Here is a 14,212-nt window from a genome sequence, read left to right as displayed (position 1 = left end):
GCCACTTCATTCTTCTGCAGCAATTTGATGGCGGGTCCTTCGCTCCCTCCAGGGCCGGCTCTAGCCATTTCGTCGCCCCAAGCACGGCAGCACGCCGCGGGGAGTGCTCTGCCGCGCGCCGGTCCTGCAGCTCCGGTGGACCTCCCGCAGGCGTGCCGGCGGATGCTCCACCGGAGCTGCGGGACCACCAGACCCTCCGCAGGGACGCCTGCGGCAGGCCCACCGGAGCCGCCTGCTGCCCTCCTGGCAACCGGCAGAGCGCCCCCTGCGGCATGCTGCCCCAAGCACGCGCTTGGCACGCTGGGGCCTGGAGCCGGCCCTGGCTCCCTCTCTTCCTCTTCGGCGGCATTTCAGTTGCAGCTCAAAGAGGAAGAGAGGGACTGAGGGACCAGCCGCTGAATTGCCGCCAAAGACCCGGACGTGCTGCCCCTTTCCATTGGCCGCCCCAAGCACCTGTTTCCTTCACAGGTGCCTGGAGCTGGCCCTGATTGTTGCCACAGAATGTGACCACCAAGAGCTGGTCAGGCAGAGCCAGAGCTAGGATTCTCACAGTCTGGTGGAGTAAGCGCTAGTTAAATGGTAATCATGCTCTTATTCACCCTGCCTCAGGGTACAAATCAAAACAAATGAAAATGCTGCTCAGAGCAAAATAGCTTTCCATGCTGTTTATGATTAAGCTGTGGAACTCACTGCCACATGACATTACTGAAGCAAATAACTTAGTGTGATCAAGAAAAGGATTAAATATTGATACAGATGAGAATAGTATCTGCAGTGACGCTGGCTAGGATAAAATAACCAGGGCTATAAATCCTTATGCCTCAGGGGACATGCTAATCACTGGCTACAGTCAGGAAGATGCACCTCCAGTAGTTAAGTGAGGTGGATTCAGGGGGTTTATACCTCCCTTGGAAGCATCCAAGGCTGTCTGCTGTCATAGACAGGATACCAGAGGATCCAAAGGGCAGTCTACACTTATGAATTTTGTAGCTACAGTTTCCCACCAATGCAACTCCAGCAGTGGAAGCAGTAGTAAAAACTATGGTGTAGACAGGACTTGGGTTCTTTTAGCACTCTGGTATCAAACCATGCTCTGGAGTTGCACTGGTGGGGAATTACACCTGCAGAGTTTGCTCGTGTAGACAAGGACTGGTGGACTAGCTGTCTACTCCACCATGGCAGAAGCGGGGATAGTGGCTTAGGTGGACTGTTACTCTGCTCCAGTATGGCAGTTCCTATGAGAGGGCGTTTGCTCAATGTTCACACCCTGCCTGGGATCTGCTTTATTGCTCTCTCCTGGGCACCAAATCATCTCCTTGGTTGTTTTCCCCAGTCTTCATGCAAAGAGAATCCCTTCAACCGGAAGTCGTCACCTGTCACCTCCCCCTCAGCCCAGAAACTCCCCAAAGGATCCAAGCCAGCACGCCCTCCTGCACCAGGACATGGCTTCCCGCTGATCAAACGCAAGGTGAAGAGGACAGAGGAGCATAGGGGCAAATGTCACCTCCCCACTGTTGGCTGGGACTGCAGCTCTGCTTGCTGAAACCCTATTTCCTTTCCTAGATTCCAGCGGCGGGAGGCATGTGTGGCTGGCTGTTGAGGGATCTAGGGGATGGGTGGAGAGCCTCCTTGTGCACGCATACTCCCTAGAAGGCTCTTCAGAGTGGTGTACATTGACTTGTGTCACTAGTGGCTCCCTTTGGGAGCTGCAGGTTGGCCAGACTGCCTAGAACCAGCCACCCGGGGCCTTACCTTGGCTCCCACTCTCTTCTCCCCACCCAGTCTCTGCCCCTAGGCGTGTCCTGATTCACCGTATGGTACAGCAGTTGCCATACCTCAGGAGGGAGTTGTCTGAGCAAGAAGGGTGTGCTGAACAAGTGGGGCAAAGTGTATCCACACCGCTCCCCCAAAATAACTGGGGGCCAGTTTGAGCTGTTGATGGAGGGAGATTTTAATGCATGTGCTGCAAGTGCATCTTGCCCCAGCAGTGCCATTAATCTGTGTGTGATGGAGCAGTGTGATTTCCCCTAGGAGAGGTTTGATTTCTTCTGATGCTGTGTTAGTCCTGTGGGAGGGAGTTGGTCACTCCCATTGCTCTCCCTCCTCCACAGAAGAGTGCTAGTCTCCCCTGCTCTTTCCACTGCCCACCAGGGAGTGCACTGGGGTCCTCAGGCAGGATGCTGGAGCAGATCGGTCAAGGGCTGCCCAGGGAAAGCGGCTGCCCATTGCAATGGGTGTTCCTGCTTGTGTGGTTTGGTAGGTCCAGGCGGATCAGTACGTCCCAGTGGAGGATATTTACGGAGAGATGGACACCATTGAGCAGCGGCTGGATGAGCTGGAGCACCGAGGGGTGGAGCTGGAGGAGAAACTCCGCAGTGTCGAGAATGGTAATGTGGATTATGCCAACCGTGGGGGTTGGGTGGGGACAGGAGGAGGGGAAGAGATGTGTCGTAGAGGATAGGGAATTTTAAGATGTAAGAGCTGTACCACCCCTGTAATGGGGGGAAATGAAGAAGAAGTAGTGATAATATGCTCTCTGTTTAAGGTTAGGGTGATGAAGGATCAAGGGAGTTGAGTGGGGGAAGGGTGGGGCTATGCCAACTGGCTTGGGCTATGAGGAAAATGGATCAAAACCATCACTTCTCCATGGGAGGCTGAGAACTGTTTAATTCACTCCACTTCTCATGTGTTCAGGAGCTGGATGAGGTCAGGTTAATTATAAGTGAATCTCTCCCTCCTGAGTGTGGTAGAGCCTGTCCTGGCTTGCTGCGCTGTGTGGGAAGAAAGCCCTGAGGAATGTCTCTGAATTCTCTTTCTGCCTGGTTTGACTGGTAGACAGCCCCGAGGACAGCCTGCTGGTGGACTGGTTCAAACTCATCCATGAGAAGCACATGCTGGTGCGCCGTGAGTCTGAGCTCATCTACATGTGAGTAGGGGGAGCACACTGATGCTGCCTCCAAAGCTGGGGAGGACAGAAGACCCTCCCTATTCCCACCTGAGACGCTTTACCAGAAGGCCCTGATAGGCTTCCTAGTCAAGGGGTGGGGCTAGCGATCTATGAAGACATTGACTCTTTGTCCAAGTGTACTTGGAACTACTCAGAGACTGGAGCTACAAGAGCTGTGGGCTTCCCCATAACCAGCGCTCCTGCAGTGTTCCCCATGGCACTTCCTTCTGTAAGAGGCTGTGAGCACCCTGTAGCCACCACTCCTATAACAGTCTTTACTGGATGAGGCTGGGGCTAGCATTGCTAGGAGTACAGCCAAGGCTCCTGCCCTTTCACTACAAGTCTCCTGGTAGGTAGGTCTCCTGGTAGGTAAGGCTAAGGTCACAGTTGTTACTTTCAAACCTGACCCCATGGAGATGGCTTCCCAGAGAGGACATCTGCTTTCCGGAGGGATCTCTCTGAGCCTTGCAATGGGTTTTTGATGGTGTTTCTCTTTCTTTGCAGTTTTAAGCAGCAGAACTTGGAGCAGCGTCAGGCTGATGTAGAGTACGAACTGCGATGCCTTCTCAATAAGCCAGGTAAATCTCTTAGTACTGGTGAAATACCACCCTGAGCAGGTTCTCTGTCCCCCCAATGCCCATTATACTTTCAGTCATGGCTAGTCCCTGGGTAAAAGGGACCAAATGGGACTTGTTTTTGATGGATATTAATACTTCTCCTTAACTGGCTGCAGGGTGGCTGTTGAGTAACATGAGACAGTGCCTCCCCAGTACCAATTCCTGAGCATGCTGTCTAGACTGTATTCCCAGTCCCCACATTGAGAGGCCATCATTCTAACCTAGTGTGGAGATCCACAGAGTCATCTGCTAGGCTCAGGACAGGAATCAAACCCAGGTTTCTTGTATGACACTCCGGACCCCTGAACTCCTTGCACAAGGGAGTCACTTAGTCATTTAACTCCTTGTCTTTTCTGGGGTGGCTAGCTAAGGACTGGACGGATGACGACCGAGAGAGGGAGACGGTGCTGATGCAGGAGCTGGTCACCATTATTGAACAACGTAATGCCATTGTCAACTGCCTGGATGAAGACCGGCAAAGGTAACACGGCGGAAAGGGGGAGATCTGTCCGAAACCCAGCTGCCTTTACAGCCCTGTCTGAGTGACACAGTGGAGGTGGTGGTGCAGACCACCGGTATGAGGTGAACTTGTACTGTGAAGTGCAACACCACGATGCCACTGACAGATCTTCCCGAGGGTCCCCCAATCCTTGTTCCTGTCAATCAGTGCTAATGACTTGTGGGGATAGTGTGTGTGTGTGTATCTCTGGATGATGTCTGTCCTGGTCTGTGTATATGGGGAATATGTCATAACTGTAGCAAGGGATTATGGGATACCAGTGACCATACCAGTCATGAGCAGTGGGGAGCTCTTCCAACCATGTTGTGGCTGTTGTCCTGAGAGTGGAATCTCTCAACAGTTTCCAATGTTTCTTTCAGAGAGGAAGAGGAGGATAAATTGTTGGAAGCCATGATTAAAAAGAAAGGTAAGAAAGTGAATGGGAGCCACATTCCAATACTGGAGGACTTCAGAGTCCTGGCTGCTCTCTCACGCTCCCAAGAAGAGGACAGAAGAATAAAGGGCATTAGTATAAATACACATGAACATGTGTATGTGTTTAGGGATTTATTCTATTATATGTAGGTTCTTATATCACACCCACCATCTCCGAGCATCTTCCACAAATGCATTATGCAATCTGACTAACCCCCATCAGCTTTTCTCCTCTCCTCCTGTTCCCATAGGGAAAAGTGTGTTAGACTGTCTAGATAATATACACACACTTTGCTATGTGTTTAGGTTAGAGAAGGCAAAGTCAAAGAAATGTGCTTTGCATTTGGAGCAGAAGGTGGTGAGGTTTGTATTGGTCCTTAATTCCTGCGGAAGTTCATTCTGCAGCCTGAGAACAGCTCCTGAGAAATCTCTGTCCCCTGTGTCTAATCTCAGTGACCTGCACTGAATGTGTGTGTGTTTTCATTCAGACACTGGTGGCTCACACAGATGTATGCATCAAGTAGTTTAGCCCCAGTCTGCATACATCACACAGGTGGAGGCACGTGTCTATTGAGTGTATAGGCACCAGTATGCATGCATACTCCTGGGCTCTGTCCTTTAGAAAATAACCTCTCCTTGCAACGCTTCTGCAGAATTTCACAAGGAGTCTGAGGGCAAGAAGAAAGGAAAGTTCAAGCCCATGAAGGTGCTGAAGCTGCTTGGCAATAAACATGAATCAAAGAGCAAGTCACCCAAGGAGAAAAGCTAGAGCAGGAGAAAGCCAGAAACAAGGATGGATGCACTGCTGTCTGATTGCATCAGCCCTCCCTGTGGCTGGCTGGATACCTGCCACTGGGGCTTCTGCCTCCCACTCCTCTCCAGAAGCTGTCTCTCTCCTCTCGTCAAACCCCACATGCCAACGCTGATTTCTCCCAGGGAAACTTAGCTTTCAGCCACAGACGTGGAGTTGCCCAAAAAAGAGGAGACATGGCGAGTCTGATCAACAATACTCCCCCTTCCTAAGGCTGTAGAGAGCCTGATCAGAGGAGAAAAGATACTATCCACAAGCTTTGGGGAGTGGGGAGGAGGGGAAATAGCTTTAGGAGATATTACCCAGTTGTGTGTTTATTATTATTATTATTATTAACTGTCTGAGCAGTAAGCAAAGGATTTTGGTGTTTGTGGGAAACTTGCACTAATTGCCCCGTCCCTCACTCTAACTGTGATAATCACATGTGCCTCATACCCTCTGCCTTGGGGGCTGTACACAGTTGTCCCTCCCCAACTCCAATTCATCCCCTTGCAGTCTGAATTCCCATTCTTAACTTTGGTAAAAGACTCGGGGGCTTATAAACAGGATTATTTTATTGGCACTAAATTCGCATTGAAAAACTAAATGAAAGGGAAAGAAATCCCAAAAATTTCCATGCCTTGGGTTCCTAAAAAAAAAAAAAAAAAAGAAAGTAACCTCTGTCCTGTTTGTGGAGAGATTCCCCTCCCCCTGATGACATGCACCCCACGAGCTTCAGGGCTGGGCGGGGTCAGTGACAGGGCCAGGCAGAATGGCTAAGGAAAAGGGATTATGGGGAGTCCAACTGGACATGTTTAAGATACCCCACCCAGGACATCTAACCCTCGCTGCAGCTGCTAAATAGACTCACGCTTATGCTTTTTGGGGGGCAGGGAGGAAAAGAATGCAAGACTTTATTCAGTGCCAGCAAGGTTATCCTGTTGCCTTGCTTGCTCGTGCTGCCCTCTGCCAGCTTGGGAAGTGGGAAGGGAATCTCAGCTGGCCCTTCTCCAGCTTTGTCTGTATTTATATTTTTAAAAGTGCAAAAGGGGGGATTTGGGTTTTTTTTTTAATAGTGTCATTACTAGATGGATTCAACCCCACCCAGCTTTTTAAACCCTTGTTTTATTTGTTGTGTGTGTGCGTTGGGGGATGGGAGAGCAGTCTTCCCTCCTTCCTTTCTTTTTTCCACCTTCTCCAAGGTGAGGAGCTATTTATTGAGCTGTTTGATTGGTCTGAGTTAGACACTGAGTTTTGTGCGTGTTGGTTGGTCAGCTGTTGTCTTGCCTTATTAGCAGAGTAACTACCAGCCCAGAGCAAACTGCTGCATTCCTTTTATAAAAATACTACAGGTTTGATCCAAACCACCCTTGCTGGAGTATATTTTTATACAGGGATCCCTGTTTACAAAACCATTGAGGGAGCTGAGTTTATCATTTTGGTCCCAAGGGCCACCAGTACTGATTGGGGCAGCATACACAGCCCCTAGGAATGGAGGGCCCCATCATACTCTTGCAACCCCCAACTGGCTGCTCCAGGAGCAGTGGCCACGTTTCTATGGTCATCTCTGGAGAGGGGAGATCCCAAAGCACAACTTACCCTCTCCAAAGCAAAGCAGTCAATTTGGCCTTGTAGCGTGCAGCTGAGCCACTGTCAAAGGCCATTAGAATTGCTGCAGTCTGACACCCCCAGTCCTACTCCTGCCAGTATTTTGATTTGTAAACTGTTACACTGTACTAACTCTGGGATTGCCATTCATCTGCAGAAAAATAAAACCAGTGGAGTTAAAAAAAACTACTGCCACCCTGTGTTGCTTATCCTTACCTGTGCTTGGCTCACGTTAGGTACCTGGCTAGCTCGGTTGGTAGTACCTGCACCTCTTAATCTCAGGATTATGGGTTTGAGCCCAATGTTGGGTACTTACCTGGCTTGGGGAGGTTTGGTGGAGTACTGCTGACAAATAGTTCAGCCGCTGAACCTAAGAAAAGGATGAGATTGGGGATTCCAGCAGCCTCTTGGTTCAATACAGAGGTAACTGGGTGAAATTCTTTAGCTTGTGTTATGGAGGAGGTCAGACTAGTAATGATCCCTTCTGGCTTTAAAATCTATGAATACCTTGGCCCCACTGCCTTTGGCCATATCAATCCTTGTCAAGATGCTCCCAGGGAACAGAAAACAAATGATCAGGGAACAGACTCTCCTGCACTGTGAACCCCAAGGTGAACTCTTCCCCTGGCCCAACCCATCGTAGCCATGTTTCTAAGCCTGCATGTTTTAGTGCATGAGCAAGAGACAAGATCCTAAACACACACACACACAAAATCTCACCAAGATGCAATCACATTAAAATCAAGGCTAATATTTATGTAAGGCAGTGTGGTTGCTCCTCCCTCACCTGCTCTGGAGCAGCAGCTGACACAGCTTCCAGGGCTGTGCTGACATGAGTGATGATATGGATCAGTGACGAGGAAGTAAACAATCCCATTAATTTTCAGCTTTCACAGAAACAACCAGAATCCCCAGAGTTTGGGCCATATGGAAAAGGGAGAGAGATTTTCCTTCTGGGTGTCTGTTGTGCAGGTCAGCTTTGTTCTCACACCTTAAGACGTGTCATAGGTGGAAAGAGACCTTGTGTCACCATGTTTCAGAGGCGACTGGAGCATGCTGAGGTCTTTTCATCTCCTCCTAGTCCCTCCAGAGGAGGGAACCAGGCTAATTCCCTGATTTGGTTCCCCCAACCATCAAGTTCACCCAACCGTGAAACAGCTGCCTGAAGGGAGACTAGTCAGTGTTGATAGGATTTTGCAAAGATTTTCTCTTGTTATGTATTATGCATAAACATTTACTGCCCTCTTGGATTTACGCAACAGGTGCTACTGACATTCCTCCGAGAGGATCTGCCTTAGATGAATAGGCATAGACCAGTTCTGTGACCCTTTTATGGTGGAGGCCCAGCCCTATTGGAAGGGCAAATAAAGAAGGGGTGGGAATGGTCTCCTCTGGTGTCTGGTCTTGGTCTAGCTATTGGGATCAGATTTGTTTCCCACAGGGAGGATTTTTGCCATTGCCTTTCTCATGTCCTTACTCCTCCTCTTATCGATGATCTCCATCTCCCGCAGTTTCTGTAAGGAGCAGAACAAAAAGGATGAATTGGTGAGAATGCCAGAAACTCCGATTTTCTGCCAAACTTGAGAATGAAGGATCCTCTTCCCCAGTGAAATTACATACAGAAATGATAGAGGGGCTGGAGGCCTCTCTCCCGCCCCAACCTCCTAAATTCATCCCTCTTTTTTTACCTCATCTCCTGAGAGAAAATGCTGGGCTCTCCTCCTTCCAAATCTAGGCCACATCTAGTTATTGGATAGAAACCCTAGAACTCAGATCCTCCAACACCAAGGTTCCCTCAATCCAACATGCTGCAGAGGCCAAAGGGGTTCCGAAGATACCTGTGAGATTTCAGTGAGGACAATCCCTCGATACTGCTTGCTCTGGCCCAGAGCCTCCATCTCTGCCAGGAATTCCTTCCGCTCCTGAATTTCATTCACCACTGAGCACAAGAGAAAGAGACATGGACAGAACCAGTCAAAGTGGGGATACACCAGCATTGCCTGAATTCTGACCTCCCCACTTCTCAGCCCTGTTAGAATATGGGTGTGTGAGGGGGGTAATAAATATCTAGAATGACACTGACTTTGCCCTCATCACCACAGTATCTTAGCATCTCCTGAATTTAAGGATAGAAATAGCCATCTCTTTATTTCTCTTCCCAGCTTCTAGGAAATACAGCTTGATTTGGGGCTGGGGAGTGTTTGTAAAAGCTTATTCAGTGCAGTGGGATGTTGGGATTCACCCCCATAGGATTCTACACGCCAAAGCAGAGCAGTGGTCCAGCAAAGGCCCAGTCTACATTAAAAGTTTTGTCAACTTTATTGGTTCAGAATGTGAAAAAAATCACACCCCAAACTGACATAGCTATGTCAGTAAAAGCCCTACTGTAGGTGCAGATATCCTAGCAAAAAAGCATTTTTGCTAGTGTAGCTTTTTATTTGGGGGAAGTGGTATAAACTATACTGCCAAAAGCACTTTTCTGGTGGTATGAGCTGCATCTCCACTAGAAGGGTTTGCTGGTATAGCTATGATACCATACTACTAGTATAGCTATATCAGCAAACCTTTCTAGTCTAGATAAGGTCTAATCCAGCATTACACCTGCCACAACAAATCTCAGCTCACTAATGCATTAATCCCCCCCACCCTGCCTTTTGTAAGGGGCCTGTATCTAAGGCCTTCCTTTGTGCCTTGGCCTATTTCCATACATACGTTCTTCAAACCGGTCAGGTTCAGGTATTTCTTCCTCTGTCTGCACTGGCTTCTGCTGTGGCTTCTGTTCCACCATGTCCTTTCCAGTTGCTAAGATATTTTGGAGCCTTTGCTTCTCCCTCTCTAAGTCGCCTGTGGAAGATAAAACAAATCTTTGTCAGACTGAGGCAGAAGTACAGTCTCCCTACCAAGGCCCTGCTGGCAGCTGTGCCTGGACACACGCAGCTGGAGAGTCTATATAAGTAATTGCATAGGAAATATCTATTGTGGTACATCCCATTCGCATCCTATATACAGCACAGGCACTACACATACTGTACTGACGGCAAAAATACCAGCTACATTTACATCAGTGGTCTGATACCAGTCTACGAGCCATAAAATTATGTGAGAATTGCCTTGTCACAATAAGGTCAAGTGAAATCCTGTTCTGTCAATGAGCCACCCAGCCAGCAGGCAGGGTTGGGATGTAATCATCAATGAAGGGAGGCGCTGTCAAGAGTCCCCTCACAGCTCTGGCTTTTGAGCATCTGCCAATGGATTAGAGAGAAGGAAGAAGGAGGTTGGAAAGCAAATAAGAGAGTCTTCTGGAGAGTGGAGGAAAATCGGAGGGAAGGAAAGACAGGAGGCAAAACTGATCCCTTAGCAGAATTTGCTCACTTACGAGTGGCCTGGGGTTTGAATTTCTCTCGGGTGTAGGCATCGGCTGCCCGGCAGATCTCAGCAGGTCGGAGATGAGGTCTGGCCAACAGAGTGACTGAAAGACAAGGCTTTGGTGTAGAGGGTGCAGGCTGCACAAGCTGTGGTTCTTTGCTGGATGTTGGGTTGCAGTGAGTGGGCAGGGAAACACCTCCTGGGAAAGGGAGGGAAGACAATGGCAGGTTAGGAACAGCCAAGTCTGTGGTGTGGTGATTTCCCTGGACCACATAATGCGGTTCCAGTATTAGTCTCAATCCCATCCGGTCCTTATAAAGAATATGAATAGCTACCAAATTTAGCCTTAAATGTTGGAGACTGGATGCAGGGTTCAAGAGAGACTGTTGTATGATGAAAGAGATGAGAACAGCTGCAGTGGACCAAATGCTGAGGAGAAAGAAATACTCCCCAATTTCTTCCCAATCTTCCAGGCTATAGGCAAATACCCTCTGTAAAAAGAATGATCTATGTATCTGGGCCATGTGAATGCTTCACCACAGCAGCTGTAAGGTGTACACGGGGGTTAGCAGCAGAAGATCAATAAGTAGCAACCTGCACAAGGCAGAGTACATGTGTGGGGGTAGGAGGTGGACAAAGCTGAGGCATCACTCACGTTTCATGCAGTCCATGAGGTGGCGTTGCTGGAAATTGGTAAGTTTGGATTCCTCCATCATCACTGAAAGGCAAAAACCATCTGTAAAGACCCCAGCCTGAGAACTCAGCAGAAACAGCCTGAGGAACTACCTGTCCACTTTAGGCAACCATAACAAAAGAGGGGAAGGGCTTTGGAGGAAACCCCATATTTGTAATCGAGATCCTTTAGGAAAAGACCCAAGTGATTTAGGCTTAAAGTTAGGTTACTAACTCCATGTTTATGCACCTAAATAAGCAGCCTAATTTACAAAAGTATTGGCATTCTCCTCCATACAAAAGGAAACACCAGCTTTAAAAATGGTATGTAAGGGCTGTGGTGGAGGCAAAACTGTTCTCCCAAATTTGAAAGCAAATGAGAACAGTATTTGCAGTAACAGTAGCAAAGGAACTAGTTATAAGAGCTATTGAGCCTAATCCTTTAGCTGATCACCAACTGGGGGATCAGGATGGTATTACCCACATGGCGTAGTAATGTGGAATTAGTAAAACAAAGGGGTTTTATGTCTTCAACTTTGGCAATGGTTGGAGAAGAGAGACAGAACGAGGTTATTATTCAGTATGTTGTAGAACCCAGAAGTGCTTGGCAATAGGTGTGTAAATATCTAGAGAGACTGACAGGTAGATTGGATTAGACAGGCACTTTACAGGAAATACATAGAAGACAGGTTCCTGCCCTGAAAAGCTTATACACTAAATGATGGATTGGAGATGTGAGAATATAACAGAGAGCAGGAAAGGGAGGGGTGAGGAATGGCATGGGTTTCGGTGATACAATGATGGCTTTAGTCAGTTTAGGCAGATATACAGTTTAGTGGTTCAAAGTGTGTATGTGGGGGAGAGGGGGCTGCAGAAGGGGTCTTTAGGAGTTATTTGAATAAGGTGAGGAAGGAGGATGAGAATGGATTTAGGAAGAGCATTCCAAGCATCAGAAGCAACATGGACTACTAATGTTCTTTCTATTCTATGTAGGTTCTTTTACCATCCTAATCACTGTGGTACCTGGGCACCTTCCAGTAGTGCTTTAAGCGAGGTGACTAACATCTGTTAGATGTGCTTCATTCTCTCTTTCGTCTTCTCCATGGGGAGAACTGTGTGAGTGTTTTGGTTTGGTTTTTTAAAATGTCCATACTGCTATTATACAATGATCCAGTTAAGCCAGAAGCATAATATGAGTTTAAGGGGGTCAATGGCCTTTTCACTGTTCTCCATTCAATCTTCCTGCTACCTTTAAGCAGTTCTTTTGTTTCTTGGCCATAATGAGTTGTCCCTGGAGAATGCCAGAAACCAGTTCCTTTTGGGACAGCTGGCACTGCTCTTCTTCCGTCCTGGGAAGACATTATGAAACCCTGAAAATGACAGTGAGGCAAGAAGTCAGTAAATCATATTCAACTTCTAATGGTTCAACTCAAAAGAACATTCTCTCTTCACCACCCTCAGTCATTCTAGGATCCCATTACACAGTCTCTACTACCTCAAAAGCAACCTTAATACTTACTTAAATATAGCTAATCCATTGAAGTCTTGACCCTTGAAGAGTTACTGTAGTGTTTGAGGGACTGGCTGGAATCTCCCATGCCCTCTTTTATTCTCCCCTCTGTTGCAGTCACAAACCTGCTTCCAACTAAGAAAGGTTGTGAACCCCTAAAACCCACCACAGTCCTACTAAGCACTGCTCAGACTGGAATACCTTGACACCGCAAATTAAGGTGCTGTAATTGTAGCACAAGTAGACATACCCACACACGTTTTAATCTACAGAGCACAGGTAACAATGGTAGTGAAAATGTGGGAGCATGGACTTCAGCATTGTTAACAATCCAAGTATGTACTAAGCATCCCCTGCAGGCTTGTGCTGGGATTGTTAGCCTGTGCCGAAGCCCATGCCACCATGTCTTCGTTGCTACGGTTACCGGTGCTAGCTCAAAGCTAATGTTGGTATGCTTACCCACACTACAATTACACCTTACTTTGCAGTGATGGATGCATGGACTCAACACATTTACATGCTTGATCTCAGAACATGGCATCCACGGCACTTCATCTCCTGGGAAGATAACAGGTTTGCTGCCTATCCTGAATATACCTAATGTAATCTGAAGAAGAGCTCTATGTAGCTCAAAAGTTTGTCTCTTTCACCAACAGAAGTTGGTCCAATAAAAGATATTACCTCACCCATCTTGTCTCCCTATATAATTTTCATTAAAGCTGGTTTGATCTATAGCAGGGGTAGTCAATTATTTTTGTCAAGGTCCAGATTTCTGGATCAAGGTATAACCAAGTTCCAGGTTCCAGGGGAAATAATAAAGAATACTGACAATAATGATAATAAGTAAATAAAAAGATTTCGGGGTCTGTTCAAAAGCATCTGGCAGTCCAGATTTGGCCCACAGTCTGCCTATTGACTACCCCTGGTCTATAGTCTTCAAGGACTTTTAGCACTGCCACACACAAACGCACACACCCTCCCACCACTGGCTGAAGGAAAAGCACCCTTTTCCCTCCACACGGCATGCAGTGATGTAGGTTCAGTTCACATCTGTGATGACACAGATGACACCACCATCCAATGCCATAGAGAAGACACCTTGCTCCACAGTCCTGCCCTGGGGGACACTCCTCACACCTTGGCACAATACTCCTCTCTCACCCAACTCTGCATTGCCACAGGACAGTGCCCCACCACAATGCAATGCCATGAAACAACACCCCACCCACCCCATTGCGTAATGCAACAGGATGAGGCCCAAGCCCCCTGGAGAAATGCCGAGGGGCAACACAATAATGCAACAAAGCAAGTCCCATGACCACACAGTGCAGTGGCACCTGGGCTCGCCTCCATGCCCCCCACCGCACACAGTAATGGCCCCACTCATGCCCAACAAGGTGCAATGCTGCGATGTGGCACGGGCCCTCTCCCACAAAGGGGCGCACCTAGGGCGGTGCGATGCCCCCTCCAACGGGGCCTGGCCACCCAGCGCCAGTGGGAGGGGAAGCCTATGGGGTGACGTCACATCGGAGGCTAGGATGCACCAGATGGGGAGAATGAAATGCCAAGGCCATCTTCCAGTCTCCATGGCAACCCGTGCTGGTCCCTGATTGGCGGGTGGCCCGGCCCCGTCCCGGGAAGCGCGGAGATTCGGGCGCCCGCAGCGATTCCTCCTGCCTCGCTCGAGCCTCTCACTCACCCGACTTAGCGGCTCCCGTTACCATGGGAACCCGCTCCGCCGTCCGCTTCCGCTACGTCAGCGACGACC

At 48.5% G+C, this 14,212-nt stretch overlaps 2 protein-coding genes across 7 annotated transcripts in view; one reads left to right on the top strand and one right to left on the bottom strand.

Annotated features, from left to right (window-relative positions):
* MICALL1 (MICAL like 1) overlaps positions 1-7,082 on the top strand; it is a 29,731-nt gene extending 22,649 nt beyond the window's left edge. Inside the window, 7 exon segments of the mRNA XM_050932251.1 lie at positions 1,334-1,468; positions 2,261-2,387; positions 2,836-2,926; positions 3,452-3,525; positions 3,931-4,045; positions 4,444-4,490; positions 5,152-7,082. Coding sequence (XP_050788208.1) covers positions 1,334-1,468; positions 2,261-2,387; positions 2,836-2,926; positions 3,452-3,525; positions 3,931-4,045; positions 4,444-4,490; positions 5,152-5,267 — 705 coding nt within the window. The 3' untranslated portion in view covers positions 5,268-7,082.
* A 549-nt stretch (positions 7,083-7,631) lies between these two features.
* On the bottom strand, positions 7,632-14,211 carry C1H22orf23 (chromosome 1 C22orf23 homolog). Of its 6 annotated transcripts, XM_050932416.1 has the most exons (8): positions 13,890-14,171; positions 12,454-12,579; positions 12,184-12,304; positions 10,918-10,980; positions 10,273-10,461; positions 9,609-9,740; positions 8,735-8,835; positions 7,632-8,410 (listed from the first exon to the last, which is right to left on the bottom strand). In XM_050932416.1, the coding sequence occupies exons 3-8, from the start codon at positions 12,293-12,295 to the stop codon at positions 8,306-8,308; spliced, it is 702 nt and encodes a 233-aa protein (XP_050788373.1). In that variant the 5' UTR covers positions 12,296-12,304; positions 12,454-12,579; positions 13,890-14,171; the 3' UTR covers positions 7,632-8,305. The 6 variants fall into 6 exon arrangements, with proteins under 6 accessions (XP_050788373.1, XP_050788384.1, XP_050788350.1 ...); XM_050932427.1 differs by lacking the exon at positions 12,454-12,579 and having other exon boundaries at positions 14,144-14,211; XM_050932393.1 differs by lacking the exon at positions 12,454-12,579 and having other exon boundaries at positions 9,609-9,731; positions 13,989-14,173.
* Position 14,212: the final 1 nt, after the last annotated feature.

Source organism: Gopherus flavomarginatus, chromosome 1 (genome assembly GCF_025201925.1).
Source record: "Gopherus flavomarginatus isolate rGopFla2 chromosome 1, rGopFla2.mat.asm, whole genome shotgun sequence".
Taxonomy (NCBI): Eukaryota; Metazoa; Chordata; order Testudines; family Testudinidae; genus Gopherus; species Gopherus flavomarginatus.
This window is presented reverse-complemented; position numbering and strand designations above follow the sequence as displayed.